The 23,108-nt window shown below is 31.9% G+C and overlaps 2 protein-coding genes and 1 long non-coding RNA gene across 3 annotated transcripts; 2 read left to right on the top strand and 1 right to left on the bottom strand.

Annotated features, from left to right (window-relative positions):
• The first annotated feature begins 4,586 nt into the window (after nucleotides 1-4,586).
• LOC123710804 (early boundary activity protein 1-like) lies at nucleotides 4,587-7,368 on the top strand. The gene is made up of 7 exons (XM_045663024.1): nucleotides 4,587-4,597; nucleotides 5,157-5,231; nucleotides 5,328-5,599; nucleotides 5,922-5,984; nucleotides 6,165-6,277; nucleotides 6,784-6,927; nucleotides 7,256-7,368. Exons 2-7 carry the CDS (start codon nucleotides 5,159-5,161, stop codon nucleotides 7,338-7,340), a joined length of 750 nt encoding a protein of 249 aa, XP_045518980.1. The 5' UTR covers nucleotides 4,587-4,597; nucleotides 5,157-5,158; the 3' UTR covers nucleotides 7,341-7,368.
• A 2,714-nt stretch (nucleotides 7,369-10,082) lies between these two features.
• LOC123711560 lies at nucleotides 10,083-14,085 on the bottom strand. The gene is made up of 6 exons (XR_006753976.1): nucleotides 13,776-14,085; nucleotides 13,506-13,621; nucleotides 12,719-12,789; nucleotides 11,542-11,614; nucleotides 10,941-11,024; nucleotides 10,083-10,503 (listed from the first exon to the last, which is right to left on the bottom strand). It is a non-coding gene; the product is annotated as an uncharacterized LOC123711560 (long non-coding RNA).
• Nucleotides 14,086-15,757: 1,672 nt separating this feature from the next.
• Nucleotides 15,758-19,215, top strand: LOC123713761 (protein insensitive-like). The gene is made up of 4 exons (XM_045667595.1): nucleotides 15,758-15,764; nucleotides 18,022-18,134; nucleotides 18,641-18,784; nucleotides 19,112-19,215. Exons 2-4 carry the CDS (start codon nucleotides 18,046-18,048, stop codon nucleotides 19,170-19,172), a joined length of 294 nt encoding a protein of 97 aa, XP_045523551.1. The 5' UTR covers nucleotides 15,758-15,764; nucleotides 18,022-18,045; the 3' UTR covers nucleotides 19,173-19,215.
• The last annotated feature ends 3,893 nt before the right edge of the window (nucleotides 19,216-23,108 follow it).

Here is a 23,108-nt window from a genome sequence, read left to right on the forward strand (position 1 = left end):
ATTTTTTTATCACATAATGACAAACAATCGGTGTCAGGATAAGAGAACACCTTTACACATTAGAACAGGTTATTGCCAAATATGTGGAGATCAGCAACGCATACCACACTGTAAGCCCCGTATTAATCTGGGAAGCTAAGAAACGAAGCAAAACTCGCAAAATACATTAAGTTACTTCAGAAAATATACGTGAAATTCACTAGCAGAATTGAATGAGAAACCCGAGGAGCAGAGTTTAAAATAAGAAGAGGCGTCAGGCAGGGAGATCCTCAAATTTCTCCAAACTTCATGTTAATGTGAAATATTAAATCTATCCTTTTAGGATGACCATAACAACTAAATGCGCTGACGAAACTAAGATGATGCGATACCGGCAGAGATAAAGAGATGATGTTGATGAAGAGTAAATTTTATACACAACTCTAAACAACAATAATTTTCTTAACGAGGTAACGATGTGTTTGATATTTTAGGAAATTTCAATAGAGACAATATCCGAACAAATAGAAGTTTTCGAGTCAAGCACGATTTTCGAGATGACTTTGCAAATATTTGCATTTAGTTAATGTGTAATATTAAATGTATCCTTTTAGGATGACCATAACAACTAAATGCGCTGACGAAACTAAGATGATGCGATACCGGCAGAGATAAAGAGATGATGTTGATGAAGAGTAAATTTTATACACAACTCTAAACAACAATCATTTCTTAACGAGGTAACGATGTGTTTTGATATTTTGGGAAATTTCAATAGAGACAATATCCGAACAAATAGAAGTTTTCGAGTCAAGCACGATTTTCGAGATGACTTTGCAAATATTTGCATTTAGTTAATGTGTAATATTAAATGTATCCTTTTAGGATGACCATAACAACTAAATGTGCTGACGAAACTAAGATGATGCGATACCGGCAGAGATAAAGAGATGATGTTGATGAAGAGTAAATTTTATACACAACTCTAAACAACAATAATTTCTTAATGAGGTAACGATGTGTTTTGATATTTTGGGAAATTTCAATAGAGACAATATCCGAACAAATAGAAGTTTTCGAGTCAAGCACGATTTTTGAGATGACTTTGCAAATATTTGCATTTAGTTAATGTGTAATTATTTTAAATCCCTTTTCCGCCCAGTGGTATGTAAAGTTGATGTTCTATATAACGTACATATTTATAAACATGTATTATTATTAAAGCTTTATTAATTAATCCATACAACAAGTGGTTAGTTTACATTCCTTAATATTAGTATTAGTGGTAGTATAAGTTTTAAAAAATTTAAGTTACAATTCTTTTTTGTATTGGCCATTTTAGGGTAAAAGCCTCCTCCATAACTTCATAAACATTTATTACAATAATTGTAATAAGAAAACAACATTAGAAATAATATATACAATCTGAAATTCCCATTTAAAATAAATGTATTCCTATTCTGTTTGAGAAGGCAAACATTTATATTCACGACGGTTTGTAAAATTATATGCAGAAACATTTTGTTTGTGCACGCCTCTGCTTGTCGGGGTTATCAATTGTTTAAAACAATACAATTTTACCCACATTCTACCTACACTCGGTAAATATGCTTTCGTAAGCAGCTAAGTTTGTATAGTTATATCATTGCCTAGTAAAAGTAGTAGAATCTAATACAAACATTTATAATACGTTATTACGTGTACTTTATCCTTATTGCAGAAATGGATATAGCGGAAGTATTGGCCGCTGAAGCGTTATTGAATCTTAGGGCGTCAAACAATCCTTCAGAGAATTGTGAGTACAGCATCTTTTCGTTTCTTTATATTTATAGCCGACTACAATGTACGATGTTATTTGTGGTTAGTTTTTATTTATATTAAGAATTTTCAGCTGATGGCCACATCAGTGACGAGCAATCTATCAACATACCCAATGATATGGACGTAATAACAGATGGTGAATCTGACTCGTCATCACATCGGACTCCGCTGATTGAGATTCAAAATGTCAGTACATCAGTTAAAACTGAGATGTCAAATATGGAAAGCAATGAGGAGCTTGAAATGTCGACTGGGCCTTCTACTGTATTTGCATCGAAAGGACGACGTTCTACTACGGAGAGATGCACGACGAAACGGAGAAGATCTCGAACAAGCACCCCAGTAAATATCTTATACTAGCTTTGTTTGGTAGATTTATGTGTAGCCATTATACCAATATTGATTTTATACTTTCTGGGTTTCAAGAAATACAAGCAACCAACTCATTTATTGCTTTGTATATATAGTACTTAAAATTGGGATTTAACAGTATAATTTATTTATTTATTTTTATTTATTTACACTTCGTTACACTACAATATGAAAAAAATTGAACATTATTAAATCAAAAGGAGGGCAACTGGCGGCCTTATCGCTTACGAGCGATCTCTTCCAGGCAACTACTGGATGATGTATGATATATTATAAAATCTCTTTTCAACAGGAATCAAACAGACGCTGCGGCCGTTCGACTAATCCACAATCAAAGAATAGGTGTGGAAATAATATGGTAAGTAACTATTTTTCTTTTGCGTCTTGAATATGCTAAATATATATTGTTTTAGTTCTTTTAAATTAGATTTATTTTTTAATGAATTAAAGTCAATGTCTGTTTATTCACCCAGACGCATAAAATGACAAATCCAATTATTTTAAGTTCCATTTATCTATGTTCAATGTATCGTTATAGGTTCGATTAGGAGAGCGATATGCCATGGTCCCTAAGGATGTCCTAGCGAATATTAAAGCCGGTTTCCTCACGATGTTTTCCTTCACTGTTCGGGCTAATGTTAAATGCGCACATAGAAAGAAAATCCATTGGTCGAACCTGCGACCTCTAACAGTAAGTAACAGTGATCTAAATACCTATATAGTTATGATTATATAGGTAGGTCTTAAAAAAGCGATTTGGAAAGGGTCGAATTTTAAAAAGAACGAATCCTATTGTCTGTGGTATATTAAGAGATAAGTTTTTTTAATAATTTTCCTATAGGTAACCGTTGCTTTTTATTCCAGAGTTCTGGCAACGCACTCTATGTCAGGGAAACCATCTCCAGCATTTCCCAACAAACCAGCAAAGGCGAAGTTGAACCCAAATGTCATTAGCGATATTATTAAAACCGTTATGGCCAAATGTGGCGTAGCGGAAAATATAGTGAGGTAAATATTTCAATCATGGAAGCGCAATTGTTATCATCTCTAATATGTGTAATAGTATAGCAGACACTCGCTTAGTTATTTGTAACTGACTTTTAATAGCCAAAACGTTTTAAATAAGAAGTGTATTTCATTTACTTTACAATCGTTAGATTCTTTGTTGATAATTTATTTATTATAGTAAGTAAAATAATTTATCTATTTTCTCTATTAAAACACAAAGTAACATTATCAGGCATCAATACTTTTCTTTATATTATTGTCGCCGTCAATATTAACATGCAAATATTTGCATTTAATTAATGTGTAATATTAAATCTATCCATTTAGGATGACCATAACAACTAAATGCGCTGACGAGAGTAAGATGATGCGATACCGGCAGAGATAAAGAGATGATAATGCTGAAGTGTTAAGTTTATACACAACTCTAAACAACAATAATTTCTTAGCGAGGTAACGATGTGTTTTGATATTTTGGGAAATTTCAATAGAGACAATATCCGAACAAATAGAAGTTTTCGAGTCAAGCACGATTTTCGAGATGACTTTGCAATTATTTGCATTTAGTTAATGTGTAATATTAAATCTATCCTTTTAGGATGACCATAACAACTAAATGCGCTGACGAAAGTAAGATGATGCGATACCGGCAGAGACAAAGTGAAGAAGATGATGAAGAGTAAATTTTATACACAACTCTAAACAACAATAATTTTCTTAACGAGGTAACGATGTGTTTTGATATTTTGGGAAATTTCAATAGAGACAATATCCGAACAAATAGAAGTTTTCGAGTCAAGCACGATTTTCGAGATGACTTTGCAAATATTTGCATTTAATTAATGTGTAATATTAAATCTATCCTTTTAGGATGACCATAACAACTAAATGCGCTGACGAAACTAAGATGATGCGATACCGGCAGAGATAAAGAGATGATGTTGATGAAGAGTAAATTTTATACACAACTCTAAACAACAATAATTTTCTTAACGAGGTAACGATGTGTTTGATATTTTAGGAAATTTCAATAGAGACAATATCCGAACAAATAGAAGTTTTCGAGTCAAGCACGATTTTCGAGATGACTTTGCAAATATTTGCATTTAGTTAATGTGAAATATTAAATCTATCTTTTTAGGATGACCATAACAACTAAATGCGCTGACGAAAGTAAGATGATGCGATACCGGCAGAGATAAAGAGATGATGTTCATGAAGAGTAAATTTTATAAACAACTCTAAACAACAATAATTTCTTAACGAGGTAACGATGTGTTTTGATATTTTGGGAAATTTCAATAAAGACAATATCCGAACAAATAGAAGTTTTCGAGTCAAGCACGATTTTCGAGATGACTTTGCAAATATTTGCATTTAGTTAATGTGTAATATTAAATCCCTTTTCCGCCCAGTGGTATGTAAAGTTGATGTTCTATATAACGTACATATTTATAAACATTTTTTATTATTAATAAAGCTTTATTAATTAATCCATACAACAAGTGGTTAGTTTACATTCCTTAATATTAGTATTAGTGGTAGTATAAGTTTTAAAAAATTTAAGTTACAATTCTTTTTTGTATTGGCCATTTTAGGGTAAAAGCCTCCTCCATAACTTCATAAAAATTTATTACAATAATTGTAATAAGAAAACAACATTAGAAATAGTATATACAATCTGAAATTCCCATTTAAAATAAATGTATTCCTATTCTGTTTGAGAAGGCAAACATTTATATTCACGACGGTTTGTAAAATTATATGCAGAAACATTTTGTTTGTGCACGCCTCTGCTTGTCGGGGTTATCAATTGTTTAAAACAATACAATTTTACCCACATTCTACCTACACTCGGTAAATATGCTTTCGTAAGCAGCTACGTTTGTATAGTTATATCATTGCCTAGTAAAAGTAGTAGAATCTAATACAAACATTTATAATACGTTATTACGTGTACTTTATCCTTATTGCAGAAATGGATATAGCGGAAGTATTGGCCGCTGAAGCGTTATTGAATCTTAGGGCGTCCAACAATCCTTCAGAGAATTGTGAGTACAGCATCTTTTCGTTTCTTTATATCTATAGCCGAATATAATGTACGATATTATTTGTGGTTAGTTTTTATTTATATTAAGAATTTTCAGCTGATGGCCACATCATTGACGAGCAATCTATCAACATACCCAATGATATGGACGTAATAACAGATGGTGAATCTGACTCGTCATCACATCGGACTCCCCTGATTGAGATTCAAAATGTCAGTACATCAGTTAAAACTGAGATGCCAAATATGGAAAGCAATGAGGAGCTTGAAATGTCGACTGGGCCTTCTACTGTAGTTGCATCGAAAGGACGACGTTCTACTACGGAGAGATGCACGACGAAACGGAGAAGATCTCGAACAAGCACCCCAGTAAATATCTTATACTAGCTTTGTTTGGTAGATTTATATGTAGCCATTATACCAATATTGATTTTATACTTTCTGGGTTTCAAGAAATACAAGCAACCAACTCATTTATTGCTTTGTATATATAGTACTTAAAATTGGGATTTAACAGTATAATTTATTTATTTATTTTTATTTATTTACACTTCGTTACACTACAATATGAAAAAAATTGAACATTATTAAATCAAAAGGAGGGCAACTGGCGGCCTTATCGCTTACGAGTGATCTCTTCCAGGCAACCACTGGATGATGTATGATATATTATAAAATCTCTTTTCAACAGGAATCAAACAGACGCTGCGGCCGTTCGAATCCACAATCAAAGAATAGGTGTGGAAATAATATGGTAAGTAACTATTTTTCTATTGCGTCTTGAATATGCTAAATATATATTGTTTTAGTTCTTTTAAATTAGATTTATTTTTTAATGAATTAAAGTCAATGTCTGTTTATTCACCCAGATGCATAAAATGACAAATCCAATTATTTTAAGTTCCATTTATCTATGTTCAATGTATCGTTATAGGTTCGATTAGGAGAGGGATATGCCATGGTCCCTAAGGATGTCCTAGCGAATATTAAGTGGGAATCATATAAAAACGCAACAAGAAAACTACTAACAGCTGTTTTTCCTCGCGAGTGAGTACTTTTTAGCTCTTACGTAAGGTAATTATAACACAAGCCTGGATTTTTTTCGCATTTCTAATATTATTATGATTATATAATAATAATAATAATCAATGGCGCTACAACCTTTTTAGGTCTGGGTCTCAGATTTCTGTATGTGTTTCATGATCATTTGTTAATTGAATAGACAAGTAGGTGATCAGCCTTCTGTGCCTGACACACGCCGTCGACTTTTTGTGTCTAAGGCAAGCCGGTTTCCTCAGGATGTTTTCCTTCACCGTTCGGGCTAATGTTAAATGCGCACATAGAAAGAAAATCCATTGGTCGAACCTGCGACCTCTAACAGTAAGTAACAGTGATCTAAATACCTATATAGTTATGATTATATAGGTAGGTCTTAAAAAAGCGATTTGGAAAGGGTCGAATTTTAAAAAGAACTAATCCTATCGTCTGTGGTATATTAAGAGATAAGTTTTTTTAATAATTTTCCTATAGGTAACCGTTGCTTTTTATTCCAGAGTTCTGGCAACGCACTCTATGTCAGGGAAACCATCTCCAGCATTTCCCAACAAACCAGCAAAGGCGAAGTTGGACCCAAATGTCATTAGCGATATTATTAAAACCGTTATGGCCAAATGTGGCGTAGCGGAAAATATAGTGAGGTAAATATTTCAATCATGGAAGCGCAATTGTTATCATCTCTAATATGTGTAATAGTATAGCAGACACTCGCTTAGTTATTTGTAACTGACTTTTAATAGCCAAAACGTTTTAAATAAGAAGTGTATTTCATTTACTTTACAATCGTTAGATTCTTTGTTGATAATTTATTTATTATAGTAAGTAAAATAATTTATCTATTTTTTTCTATTAAAACACTAAGTAACATTATCAAGCATCAATACTTATCTTTATATTATTGTCGCCGTCAATATTAACATGCAAATATTTGCATTTAATTAATGTGTAATATTAAATCTATCCATTTAGGATGACCATAACAACTAAATGCGCTGACGAAAGTAAGATGATGCGATACCGGCAGAGACAAAGTGAAGAAGATGATGAAGAGTAAATTTTATACACAACTCTAAACAACAATAATTTTCGTAACGAGGTAACGATGTGTTTTGATATTTTGGGAAATTTCAATAGAGACAATTTCCGAACAAATAGAAGTTTTCGAGTCAAGCACGATTTTCGAGATGACTTTGCAAATATTTGCATTTAGTTAATGTGTAATATTAAATTTTTAGGATGACCATAACAACTAAATGCGCCGACGAAAGTAAGATGATGCGATACCGGCAGAGATAAAGAGATGATGTTGATGAAGAGTAAATTTTATACACAACTCTAAACAACAATAATTTTCTTAACGAGGTAACGATGTGTTTTGATATTTTGGGAAATTTCAATAGAGACAATATCCGAACAAATAGAAGTTTTCGAGTCAAGCACGATTTTCGAGATGACTTTGCAAATATTTGCATTTAGTTAATGTGTAATATTAAATGTATCCTTTTAGGATGACCATAACAACTAAATGCGCCGACGAAAGTAAGATGATGCGATACCGGCAGAGATAAAGAGAAGAAGATGATGAAGAGTAAATTTTATACACAACTCTAAACAACAATAATTTTCGTAACGAGGTAACGATGTGTTTTGATATTTTGGGAAATTTCAATAGAGACAATTTCCGAACAAATAGAAGTTTTCGAGTCAAGCACGATTTTCGAGATGACTTTGCAAATATTTGCATTTAGTTAATGTGTAATATTAAATCTATCCTTTTAGGATGACCATAACAACTAAATGCGCCGACGAAAGTAAGATGATGCGATACCGGCAGAGATAAAGAGATGATGTTGATGAAGAGTAAATTTTATACACAACTCTAAACAACAATAATTTTCTTAACGAGGTAACGATGTGTTTTGATATTTTGGGAAATTTCAATAGAGACAATATCCGAACAAATAGAAGTTTTCGAGTCAAGCACGATTTTCGAGATGACTTTGCAAATATTTGCATTTAGTTAATGTGTAATATTAAATGTATCCTTTTAGGATGACCATAACAACTAAATGCGCCGACGAAAGTAAGATGATGCGATACAGGCAGAGATAAAGAGAAGAAGATGATGAAGAGTAAATTTTATACACAACTCTAAACAACAATAATTTTCGTAACGAGGTAACGATGTGTTTTGATATTTTGGGAAATTTCAATAGAGACAATTTCCGAACAAATAGAAGTTTTCGAGTCAAGCACGATTTTCGAGATGACTTTGCAAATATTTGCATTTAGTTAATGTGTAATATTAAATCTATCCTTTTAGGATGACCATAACAACTAAATGCGCCGACGAAAGTAAGATGATGCGATACCGGCAGAGATAAAGAGATGATGTTGATGAAGAGTAAATTTTATACACAACTCTAAACAACAATAATTTTCTTAACGAGGTAACGATGTGTTTTGATATTTTGGGAAATTTCAATAGAGACAATATCCGAACAAATAGAAGTTTTCGAGTCAAGCACGATTTTCGAGATGACTTTGCAAATATTAGGTCCTTACATATGAAATTGGCGTTTTGTCGTCCTGGCCACTTTGACCTCTAATACCTCCTCTTTGGTTAGGAATTTCAAATTCAAATCTGGACAGCTATTTACTCATGTATTTGTGCTTTGATGACCGTCATTCATTTGTTTTTTTCTGTTTGCGTCACTCATTTTACAAAATGGAAAACTCAAAGTATCGCATTATTTACGAGTACGAGTTCCGCCGTGGCACTAGGAAACTACACTACGTGCTGCGGAAACGACTCGAAGTGTGAATGATGTTTCTGGTGGTCATATTGCAAAAGAAAACACAGTTCGTTTTTGGTTCCAACTTTTTCGTTCTGGAAATTTCGACCTTCAGAACAAGCTTCCTGGACGGCCTGAGACCCAAGTTGATAATGAAGTATTGAAGGCTAATGTGGAAGCGGATCCATCGCAAACCACGTCCGAGTTAGCTGCAGACTGCGGTGTTAGTGATAAAACTATTTTTATTCACTTTAAGCAAATTGGGAAGATTAAAAAGCTTGAAAGTTGAGTACCTCACGAATTGACTGAAACAAACCGGCAAACGTGCGTCGACTGCTGCGTTACATTACTGAACCGGCACAATAATGAAGGTATTTTAAACCAAATCATTACCTGTGATGAAAAATGGATTCTTTACGATAATCGGAAGCGCTCAGCGCAATGGTTGGATCCTGGCCAGCCAGCCAAATCCTGCCCCAAGCGAAAATTAACTCCGAAAAAGTTATTTGTAAGTGTTTGGTGGACTAGTGCTGGTATTGTTCATTGCAGTTTTCTCAAATCTGGCCAGACTATTACGGCTGATGTCTATTGTCAACAATTGCAAACCATGATGGAAAAGCTAGGGGATAAACAACCTAGGCTGGTCAATCACTCCACGCCACTGCTACTTCATGACAACGCTAGACCACACACTGCACAACAGACGGCTACCAAATTAAAAGAGCTTCAGTTGGAATGTCTAAGACATCCTCCGTACTCCCCGGACCTTGCGCCAACAGATTACCATTTTTTTCGAAATTTGGACAACTTCTTGCATAAGCTAAGAAATAGTTTTACATATATCGCGCTTCTAACAAGACTGTAAAATTTTATGATTTTTTTATTATTCTGTTGAATAGAGATTTATTAAAAATTATTATTTGTAGAAACATGCCTCTGCTAAGTATGGAAATCTTATTCGTATAAGCCATATACAGCAACAGGGATCGAAAATTCCCTTTCCACCAAAAAGTATGTAAAGTCGATGTTATTGTTATGCTATTCAATTAAAGTACTTATATATGAACATTTTTTAAATCAGTCTTTTGTTAACAGTGTACAGTCCTATGTTCTCATTTGAAATATACATATTTCCAAATGTCTGAGAAGGTGCGATACAATTTTGTAAAATTAAAATTTTATCCAGATGTACACTTGGCAAATAATTTGTATTGAGGCATTCGTATGCTTCAATGTCATGGCATAGTAAAAGTAGTAGAAGAGATTTTCAGTGTACTTTATCCTTTACAGAAATGGTTATCGCGGAAAAATGTATGTAATGTATATATAGTTACAAACCTCTACATTAGTTTCTGTATTACTATTATCGGTTCTATTTCCTTCTTGTGATGCCTGGCGACTTGTCTCAGTTTGAGGCGTTGTCTTAAAGAAAATATTATTCACAACTTAGTTTAAAAAATATTTTAAAAGATATTATGTTTGAATATCGACATTTATCTTTTAAAGATTTCAAAAACTGAATGAGTATAACGTGAAATTGTTATTAATCGTAAATTACATTTTATGTCGTTTTCCTGACTTAATATCTATTTGGGGATTGAGAAAATACTATAAAAATCAGTGGCTTTGTTTGAAACTCGGCGTCACATAGCATGTTAAAAGTCGGTAATTAAAGCTTTCTACGCAAGATCAAGGTCATGTCTGTCTCCTCACAATGTTTTCCTTAATAACGTGAGCAGTTGTTTCTTTACACACACTGTAGTTAAATCATACGGATAGCTCTAGGTCTTGTGTTATTTGATATGCAATTTTCCGACTAAGTTCTAAAACTTTTCAAGGCATATTTATGAAATACGGACCTCTGGATTGGTTGGTGTGTTATTAGAATGATTGTCATTTGTTTCTTGCACGGCATTACCACTTTGGTCGTTTTGGGGTGCGGCCTAAAACAATAGCAATATTTTGACTGAAATATTATTATTAGAGTTATATATTAACTATATAAAATAAACGAAGAACCCTATTTACAGCCTCGTGTCAGCTTTAATGAATTTACAGCACTTAAAATTACCGCAATATTAGCTATGGTGTTCTACATATTTCTACCGAAACTTGGGCATTTTGACAGTTTCAGGTGTATAATAAAATAGTTTTAAGAATCATCATCAATGACAGGTATAAATATATTTTCAAGCTTTAACTGTAAATGTAGCTATTAGCCCAATGTTTTATTAAATGTTGAGATAAAATTACAAAGCATATGATTTGGGCTCAGGTGTTGAATTATATTAGTGTTCCGTTTCACGGTTCAACTGTTTGTATTAAAAAAAATATTGTTCTATTTTGCCAATCGATTTTACGTATCGTTTGTGATAACAATTCGCCGTAAACAACTATATAAATAAGTGATCTTACACGTCTTCTAGGGTTTTAAGGCCGTGAAAATCTAAGTTTACTTACAAAATTATAATTTATATATCTCAGCGTCAGAATCACTAGCACTGTTGTCGAAGAAATACTCTAGGGATGAGATCTGGAAAAATATTTAAAAAAAACAAATGAAGCTTAGCTTATTGAAGTATATTACTGATACTTTGCTTGATTCAAAATTGTACTATTTTATTTAGTATATAAAACTCAATTAATAAAATAATAAAACTTCATTACTATTGACATAAACGCAATTATTAATTCGTCTAACGAGTCTTTTGCAGTGATGATAGCAGTCCTAGTTCTATTAACATAATATTTTTAATGACGGATAACTTTTAGGTATTTCATACTTTTGTACATACCTACTTGAAATCGGTTAGCGTATCTGATAATAAACAAATTTAATTTTACTCTACTCGAACTCGTCTTTCAAACTATTCTAACTAGGATAATAATGATATTTACAGAACGGTGCATCTCGAATAATGATAACGTCGTTAACAAAGTAAGGTAAAGCATTTTCATATAAAGATTTTCGATTGGTTGCTTCTTTTTTAGAACATATTCCCAACTATTCCAGATTCCTCGTTCTAATAAAAACTATTCACGCTACTCAGCCATGTATCGCATAACTTTAGAGTATAACACAAATTACCAGCAAATATAAATATTTAATGTGATTAAAAAATGCTTAAAAAATATTTAAAAATCTCTCGTATCTTTTATTAAAAATGGCTTTGTTATTCTTCCTTTATATTAAATATTTATTATAATGATCAATGAATCTAGAATTTAGTATGAATTTGTACTTTGCTATATTTTTTGTATAAATAGATAAAACTGTGCTTTATGTTTGAATGTGTATTCCGTTTTTGGCTTTTGTGTATAATGTAAATGTTTGAATATTGTTTAATGAGTAGCTGTAGGAATACTTTTAAAAAAAATGGTATAGGTAATAATGGTGGCCTTACTTATAAAATTAACTGTAGAATTTTCTAAGTACTGCTGATAAGATACTTAGATAAGGAATATATAATATAAGATGTTTTTACGGGATCAAAACGAAAACGGAACTAAATAAAACATGTAATTTTACTACGTTAACAGTGCTTTTTTGTTCGCATGAACACGGTTAAATATAGCACCATTCCAATCACCCTAAGCGTTATCCGATAAAGTATTCAAAACAATTGTTAGTACATACGGACTTCCCTGTCACTGTTGTCCTGTATAATCATCTTGCATGAAGTCACTTTCACTGATTAGAGGTAGGATCTGAAAATATATGTATTTGGTATTAATTATTCATGTATGTGCAAAATTATAATGATTTGGTAATAACTTTCTATGAGCGTTGCATCTTTAAAACAGTACGCGCCTTTTATTTTTGGTTTGATCCATGCCAATTTAATCAACCGAAATTCAAGGAAACCGTCTTTCTACACAGCAACATAAGGAAAAAATGTAATAATAATACATAATTATATATCAATAAAAAAATCAGTGGCGCTGCAACATTTTTGATCTAGACCTAAGATTTTTCGTGATCATTTTTTATTTTTCTACGTATGTAGGTGATCAACCTTTTGTGCCCGACATACTCAGTCGCCTTTCTTTGGTCCAACACATGCGGACAATTTTATCCGCTCGCACGAACGGAAATGTCTGTGCGTATAGACAGAAAGTCCATTGGTCCAGGGGTCGAACATACGACCTCAGGGATGATAGTTGCACACTGAAGCCAATAGGCCAATACTGCTGAGTAGGTATAGAAGTAATAAAAATAACTAAGTTTGATATTTTTTTCATAAGAAAAATAAGATGATTAGGATTTAAATATCATAATTATATATAAACAATTACACATGCAGGGTGCAAGACAAAGAAATAACTTTTTAGTATACATAAACAATAATTTTTAGATTAAACCATGAAATGTCCAGACAGTAGTATACAAGAATATTATAATATATTAGTAATATTACGTATACCATTTCCTCTGGCTTTTCTATTTCGTTCGTGTCCGTACCAAGTGGTAACAGATGTTGTAACCTTTTGTCTCGTCCCAAAAAAACACCCAACAATTCTTCTAAATAGCTTTTCACTTCTAAAATAAAAAATATAATAAGAAATACAGCAAAAACAAAGTAATTATTGCACCGTTACTTGGTGTTACGATAGCGGTAGACAATAACGGACGTTTTTTTACGATTAGCATGTAGTAGTAATAGTAGGTTTATATTTTACAAAGGTTAACTAACCTGAAGTCTTATGTACTTGTCCTCTCCTCGGTTTTCCCTTAACACCATCTCTAACTAGAACAATCTTCCCCTCACTTATCTCATTGCTGTCTATCAAAGCCACATTTACCACGCTATAACTTGAAAAATCTTTTGTGTCTTGTGAATCATCATCCACCCACTCTACTAAAACCCATAATCCCTGTTCCATGGTTGAAAGTTTCAAGAAGTCCTATTAATAAATTACTAATTCGGTAACTAATTACGTCGTCGTAGAATTGAACTAAAGTAAGGTAAAAATCTATACAGTGGATGCGTGTGCTCATCCGGTTTCCCACCCACAGAAACAAAAAGATTAAAAATAAGAAACAAAAGGCGGTGTGATGATGTATCTTTATAATAAATATTAATTTAAATATTTAATAAATTATTGCCAATTTATTATTATATTTTCTTTAATGTTATTACTAAAGAAATATATAATTCGTTTAATAACCAGATATGATTTTGTACGTTCAATGAAGGTAGATGAAAATAAACTGAGGAACTTAAGCGAAAATTCATGTGGGTACTATTTTGATGTGTGATTAATGCTTACAGTTATGTTAACACGATCACGGCTTAGTATAAAAATATTAATGTGTGTATGAATAAAATAATTATAAGTTTATAATAATAATAAATAGCTTCAATCCGGTTAAAAGGTGTTTTCTATTAAAAGAAAACTTTTTTCATAATATCGATAATAAACTGTAAGTACTAATTATTACTAATTTAGCCTTTTTTAATTTGATTGTTGTGAGACAAGTGATGTAATGAAGCATTCGAAACTGTAAGCAAACTGGTCTAGATTAAAAATTAATAGATGAGGCCTAGAAAAATAAAATTAATGTTATGTTATGATAATGATATGAGTGAATAGAAAGCGATGCGTAAAATTAGATTATTCATGGTTTATTAGGATTTTTTATGATCATCAGCGAGGAATAATTCGTGAAAGATTTTGTCGTGTAGATTTTAAGTTGATTGACATCAGAATATGGAAAAAGTTCAATAATTACATTTATATGAAACACGTGTTAGTTTATTTTATTATAATTTATAAATTTTTGCTTATTAAAGATAGAAGATTGGGACAGCCTCGTGTATTTTTTGATTAAAAGAGTAATAGGAGTTAAAAATTATTACGGTACGTAAAACGTCACTATTTAATTATAAAATTAGTTCAATTTAATAAAGTTTTCTTTCAACATTAGTAGGATGAATCATGTGTATTAAATTCGATTAAAGGATGTATAATATAATACAAATCAAACCATAGGTAGTATCATATTATAAAATTATTAAAAGCTTATACAATTTTTAAAAGCTTAACAAATACATAACCTTATTGATAACTTGTAGTAAACTTATTACCGCGGTTATAACAAACAAGGTTTCACATCCCTCTCGTCCACTTTTATTCCCTCACACCCTCACCACCCCTAAATCCAGGGACATGGGACACGACCCGAGTGAATTTACTACCAAAATATACTTTTCAATGCATTTATGATGCAAACTTTTGAAACGTATTGGTTCATATTATAATTGATTGCCTTAACGTCTCTAGTAACAGTTATTTATTAAAGTTTGTATAAGGATTATTATCATTAATCACCTACATGCCACCAAAACCGATGCTGAAATGTATCTGAGTGAGTCTGTTGAGGCAATTAAGGATTTAAAACATAATTTCCTATTTTATATCTTTATTCACGTGTAAACATAAAATAAAATATATTGTACATATATATTTTCAGGTCGCGTGCGTTGGTATCATGGATTATAGAAAAATATATTTGAAAACACGAGTGGACGCTAAACTAACAATGGTATTATTCTTTTGTTAGTTCAATAATCTTTACTTACTCTGACAAACTTTATCTTCACATTCGAGACTAACCCCTAAGTTTGACTATATTATGTAAAACCAAATGCGTTTTTGCCACACAGGAGACATTCTTGTCGGTAAGTCCCCACTGTCAACCATACCTTTAAAGTTACGTATATATTGAATTGGACAAGTTCAAAAGACAATCTTCTTTCAACTACAATATAGTATTATCAAATAAATGTAACATATATTCAAAAACATCATTTACAAAACGGAAGTGAGTTTTTGGGTGTGAAATGAAACTTATCCTTATAACAATTCTTAATCGAAATTATTAGTATTGTCACATAATATTATTGTCAGCGATTATAAATGTTAGCAGTTTCAATTATTGTCAGAGTTTCAATAAATGTAAGAGAAAAATGGGTGGGATGTTGTCTAATAATTACAATTTCACTTTTATTTAAGACAAACTTACTTAAAATAAAAAGGTATATCAGTTAATAACTTTTGGTTACAACAAATGTACATAAGAACTATGTAGAACGTTTCATTAAAAGTAGGACAATGAATATGCCTGGAACCATTAAATTAACTGGTTGAATAATAATATAAATTAAATAAACCAAACATAAAATTATATCATTAGTAGGTACATACATACAAGGACTACTATGCTGTAAGGATGTTCAAAGAAATTATGATCTGGTGGTACCAACTGTTTGTTGTCTCGCTCTTTTTTACACGATGAAAGCGAGATAGGGAAAAGCTATAAGATTTGTTTTAAATGCACCAACCCTAAACCTGGCTAACTTTGTTCCATTTGCAAATTCGGTCAGTGTCTTCCGGTTTCTTGAAGTTGATAGTTCTAGATTCTAAAAGTAAATTTGGTGATACGTTTTTCTAACACAACTTGCTAATGTAAGTAAAATATAAAATATTATTTTGTTTATTGTATGTTTTTCTTAATTTAAATAATGTCAAACTAACATTATTTAAGAAAACCATTATACAAAATAATTGAGAACATATTTGGTAGTTTAGGATAGTCAAAATAATTGCTGTTTATAAAATGAATATTTTGAATAATTTAAGAATTGTAAATAACTATAAGTGTTTTATGAAAAGCTTCAAGTCAAAATACACACAGTTAGTTTTCAGACATTGCCATAACTACAAACACTGTTTTTAATAGCTTAGCGAAAGCTAATTAATTATTAATAAAGCTAATTAAAAATTAATTATAATAAAAAACTTTTTGAATTGTAATTTTAAAAAAAAGTATAATTTTCATCTTACATTTTTAAATTATTTTGTGAAATAGTAAATAATAATTGATAAACAAATAGCTAATATGCCAATGTGCAGAGCTTAATTAGGTATTGTCATTACGACACCATTTCAAATCGCCATTTTGTTATTGCCGCTGCATTTAGTTAACGCCATAATTTATAAATGCTAAGCTAAGCTTTGCAGTTTTAAGGGCGTTTTGAATAATTTAAAATGAAAGTTAGTGGTAATTATTATCTTAACCTACCTATTTATTATTTTTCCCTTATTTAAGTTATATGTAAACAGTTGTTGTTTTCATTATTAAAATTCCCATGAAAGAAAAATCTCGCGTCGCGTCGTTTTTCCGATTAAATCTATAAATGTAAATTGATTTTTACAAAAAAATACCGACCCTGTGCATAAATAAACTTATAAATAAGTGTAAATTATTTTACTTAAAAAGGGTAAATTAAATGATTTGTGATACATTAATATTAATCTTTTTTTAAAGATTTGTTCATTTTGAAGTACGCAATTTTTTAAACAACATAATGACCGGTGGTCAGCTCCAGATGCTTCTTTGCTGACCACGACGCTTAGACATGAGATGACGAATGCCGATTAAAGAGAGATGAGATATTTTTTTGTAAACGAATTTATATTATTAGTTATGTACTTATTAATAAATTACGCCTTTTATAACCAGTAACTTGAAGTTCCAAAATTTTTTCTAAGGTTCAAATTTTATACCTAAAGGTTTTAGAAATTGATAATTTTAGCGAATTTCAAGCAGAATATATGATATAACAGGTTGTAAGGCGTCTCTTGGTAGGTAATTTGTCAAACCGGTTGGAGACAATGCGAGTACATCTAATAGGATGACCATTGTAAACAATACAAGTACCCAGGTACCTGATTGGACTAAAATCCCTTTTCGGGCTAACAATACTTCCAATTGTTACCTGCAGTGGAACAAATGGTGGATACTGCACGCCCTAAATGAATTAAAGTCATTTTTTAATGAATTAAAGTCAATGTCTGTTTATTCACCCAGATGCATAAAATGACAAATCCAATTATTTTAAGTTCCATTTATCTATGTTCAATGTATCGTTATAGGTTCGATTAGGAGAGGGATATGCCATGGTCCCTAAGGATGTCCTAGCGAATATTAAGTGGGAATCATATAAAAACGCAACAAGAAAACTACTAACAGCTGTTTTTCCTCGCGAGTGAGTACTTTTTAGCTATTACGTAAGGTAATTATAACACAAGCCTGGATTTTTTTCGCATTTCTAATATTATTATGATTATATAATAATAATAATAATCAATGGCGCTACAACCTTTTTAGGTCTGGGCCTCAGATTTCTGTATCTGTTTCATGATCATTTGTTAATTGAATAGACAAGTAGGTGATCAGCCTTCTGTGCCTGACACACGCCGTCGACTTTTTGTGTCTAAGGCAAGCCGGTTTCCTCACTATGTTTTCCTTCACCGTTCGGGCTAATGTTAAATGCGCACATAGAAAGAAAATCCATTGGTCGAACCTGCGACCTCTAACAGTAAGTAACAGTGATCTAAATACCTATATAGTTATGATTATATAGGTAGGTCTTAAAAAAGCGATTTGGAAAGGGTCGAATTTTAAAAAGAACTAATCCTATCGTCTGTGGTATATTAAGAGATAAGTTTTTTTAATAATTTTCCTATAGGTAACCTTTGCTTTTTATTCCAGAGCTCTGGCAACGCACTCTATGTCAGGGAAACCATCTCCAGCATTTCCCAACAAACCAGCAAAGGCGAAGTTGGACCCAAATGTCATTAGCGATATTATTAAAACCGTTATGGCCAAATGTGGCGTAGCGGAAAATATAGTGAGGTAAATATTTCAATCATGGAAGCGGAATTGTTATCATCTCTAATATGTGTAATAGTATAGCAGACACTCGCTTAGTTATTTGTAACTGACTTTTAATAGCCAAAACGTTTTAAATAAGAAGTGTATTTCATTTACTTTACAATCGTTAGATTCTTTGTTGATATTTTATTTATTATAGTAAGTAAAATAATTTATCTATTTTCTCTATTAAAACACAAAGTAACATTATCAAGCATCAATACTTTTCTTTATATTATTGTCGCCGTCAATATTAACATGCAAATATTTGCATTTAATTAATGTGTAATATTAAATCTATCCATTTAGGATGACCATAACAACTAAATGCGCTGACGAGAGTAAGATGATGCGATACCGGCAGAGATAAAGAGATGATAATGCTGAAGTGTAAATTTTATACACAACTCTAAACAACAATAATTTCTTAACGAGGTAACGATGTCTTTTGATATTTTGGGAAATTTTAATAGAGACAATATCCGAACAAATAGAAGTTTTCGAGTCAAGCACGATTTTCGAGATGACTTTAATAAACCCGAGCTACTCGTCTCCTTACTTTGCGAGCAAACAAAATCTGTGCTGAGAGAACTTTGAAGTATTTACTGACGTGGCTAATAAATCGACAGCCCGGTCAAAAACAGTTTAATGTTAACCAACATTAAAAATAAGCTAAGAAATAGTCTTACATATATCGCGCTTCTAACAAGACTGCAAAATTTTATGATTTTTTTATTATTCTGTTAAATAGAGATTTATTAAAAACTATTATTTGTAGAAACATGCCTCTGCTAAGTATGGAAATCTTATTCGTACAAGCCACATACAGCAACAGGGATCGATAATCCCCTTTCCACCTAAAGGTATGTAAAGTCGATGTAATTGTTATGCTATTCAATTAAAGTACTTATATATGAACATTTTTTAAATCATTCTTTTGTTAAGAATATACAGTCCCATGCTCACATTTGAAATATACATATTTCCAAATGTCTGAGAAGGTGCGATACAATTTTGGGTACGCTATGGCAGGCCCCTCTAAGGCCAGGTTTAAAACAAAATTATAAAATGTTATCCAAATGTACACTTGGCAAATAATTTGTATTGAGGCATTCGTATGCTTCAATGTTATAACAATTATATCCACATGGCATAGTAAAAGTAGTAGAAGAGATTTTCAGTGTACTTTATCCTTTTTACAGAAATGGTTATCGCGGAAAAATGGATCAATATTGGGTCCTGAACCGTTTGGAAACTGACTTTTAGTTTGGTATTACAAGAAATAAAATCAACTTTTCAGGTGTGGCAGAGAGAGTGGTGCTCCTTCAGCGCCAATTTGTTTATTAAATTAGGAATATAAGTATAGAAGAGGAAGGACAGTAAAAAACTGCACCATTGAGCAGACTTTATATTAAGAATAAGGGAAGTCGTAGATGGATGCCAACTAATCACGTGTTATTGTTCACGTGCTTAGCTAATTCTGAGAGACGCTCCAGAAAGCATTATTGTTAAGGATTGTTCACTAATAAAACTTAAAAATATAAAAAGTTAATAACGTATTTCTTGAAGTAAACTATTGTTACCGTAAAATAAAAGCTAGTGAAACATCTCTAAGGAAGTGCGAAAATTTACGGAAGGAATCGGAAAGCTAATTAACAATAGATAATTTTTAAACATGTAAACTATTAATAAAGATATAAGGATCGAGCCAAGTAAACAATTTAAAGAAACAAACAATGCAATAACAAAGGAGTATTATCATCCACAGAAGTGAAATTCTAACGTAGAACTTAACGACATATAGAAGGACGAAGAAAGGATGGTAAAATAGGAGGATAAATAAAAATTGACATAAAAAGGAATTTTCATGATCAATTACAGTCAACTTATTACTTAGTATATATGTATAAGCTCTTTAATTTTTTTATCACATAATGACAAACAATCGGTGTCAGGATAAGACCCACACCTTTACACATTAGAACAGGTTATTGCCAAATATGTGGAGATCAGCAACGCATACCACACTGTAAGCCCCGTATTAATCTGGGAAGCTAAGAAACAAAGCAAAACTCGCAAAATACATTAAGTTACTTCAGAAAATATACGTGAAATTCACTAGCAGAATTGAATGAGAAACCCGAGGAGCAGAGTTTAAAATAAGAAGAGGCGTCAGGCAGGGAGATCCTCAAATTTCTCCAAACTTCATGTTAATGTGAAATATTAAATCTATCCTTTTAGGATGACCATAACAACTTAATACCCCGATGAAACTAAGATGATGCGATACCGGCAGAGACAATAGGAAGAAGATGATGAAGAGAAAATTTTATACACAACTCTGTCCTCGGATGGGTTTGCGGATGGGTCCTCTACACCCATCCGCAATGGGGTGCGATTCTCAACTCGCTTTTCGGATGTTGATTTTGAGTCCCGCAAATCTCGCCTCGCGTTCCAGGTCGTCCAACTTAGATTGCATGTCGCGGTGCGTGTGACTCAGCAGACAGAGGTCATCGGCATAATCCAAATCTTCTAAGATGTTGGTTAATCCCCAATATGTTCCGCGGCGCTGGTTCTGATGTGTGTATTCTGATGTATCTTTGTTTGATGGATTTATGTGTAGGCATTAGACTAATATTGATTTTATCTTAGTTAAGTTAGTTTTAAGAAGTAAAATCAATACATTAATTGTTTTTTATTCTCTCGCATATGATTAAAAATACATGCTCCAGTTACACTTGTATATATAGTACACACAAATCAAAATGACAAAAATAACGTGATTGTTGACCGGTAAGTTGGACTGAGAGGATTTAATACTTTTAGTTTATTTTATATTTTACTTCCGTACTTTCCGTACTAATTATGACTTCTTTATACGAGTTTCTTTTTCTTATATGGTAATGATGGTGTCTTTTAAACGGCTGGTAAAAAGAAGAGATAGAGGGGGAAGAAGAAAATCAACTTGAACAGTTTCGATTTACAGTTGATATAGTAATAAAGTAAAGGAATTCCATACAGTTAGGAAGGAAATTCCGGCAGTAATAAAACTGTAACAAATTCTTCGTCAATATATTGATTGCAATAGAGGAAGAGAATCTCTTAGGTTAGAAAAATATTAAATGATAATCCCTCTCGTTAAAGGAAGCCTGTCAGGGATGTATATAGACTGATGATGACGCCGAATGACTAAGCTATCGTTTGAGTAATCTGATAAATGTTATTATTTTTTACAGATATACTTGAGGAGATTGTTTTTTGAATTTGTTAAATGCCAATCAAAAAGGACAGTTTTGATGGAGAGACAGGACATAAAACTACAAAGATACATGTTTTTGAAGAAGAAAACCTCGGAACTGAAGAGCATAATAATTAATTGGATGTAATTCATTTAGATGAGACTTATTTTCACGGTTCAAAAGTATTTCAGTTGGAGCGAGGTGGATCATTGTAAATGTTGGTGGCGAAAATGGCTTTGTACTAACTGTTGTCTGGTGTACAGGTCAACAAGTGTATCTGCTGACTACCACCACGATATGAATTAAGACAATTTCAAAAATAGCTGACAAAGAAAATAATTCTAAATTTGACAAGACTTTCATAAATTGTTATGGATAATGCTACTTATCATTTCGTACGTATGAACAGACCGCCCACACAAGCCAATCGTATTGCGTATATAATAGAATGGCTCCGTGCAAATGATTCAAATTATGATGTTTGACGTAAATGTCAACTACTAGAAGTAGTGAAACAAAAAATGTCCTTGTATGAGATAGATGAAATATTAATATCGAACGGTCAAGATGTTTTAAGATTTATCATTGCACATTAAATTCCATAGAAATGATTTGGGGGGGTATAGTGAAGCAAAAAGTTGCTGATAAAAATGTTAATAGACCTGCAACTGACTTAAAATTATTAACGAAAGGAGCTTTCTCACAAATTGGTGCAGCGGATTAGCGAACATGTTCTGAACATATAAAGAGACTTGAAAATGAATTGAATTTGAATTCAATCAAGCAAGATATAATAATTGAAATCCTGGAGGAGAGATTTATAATAAACACCTCTTTATCTTCATCATCTGATGAAGAACAAGAAATGCAAGTGGATTTCTTGGAATAGTTTTCAAGCTTTGACGTGGCTTTAAGTTATTTGTATTATTAAAATGATATATAATAAATTAGTACATAAAGTAATTTACGATTTATTTATTTTTCATTTCATTTATTTTCATATCTTAAGAACCAGTTGTATTGCAACATTCTTCATACAAATAACTTATATACTTCATGTTCATTAA

This window comes from Pieris brassicae, chromosome 1 (genome assembly GCF_905147105.1).
Source record: "Pieris brassicae chromosome 1, ilPieBrab1.1, whole genome shotgun sequence".
Lineage (NCBI taxonomy): Eukaryota > Metazoa > Arthropoda > Insecta > Lepidoptera > Pieridae > Pieris > Pieris brassicae.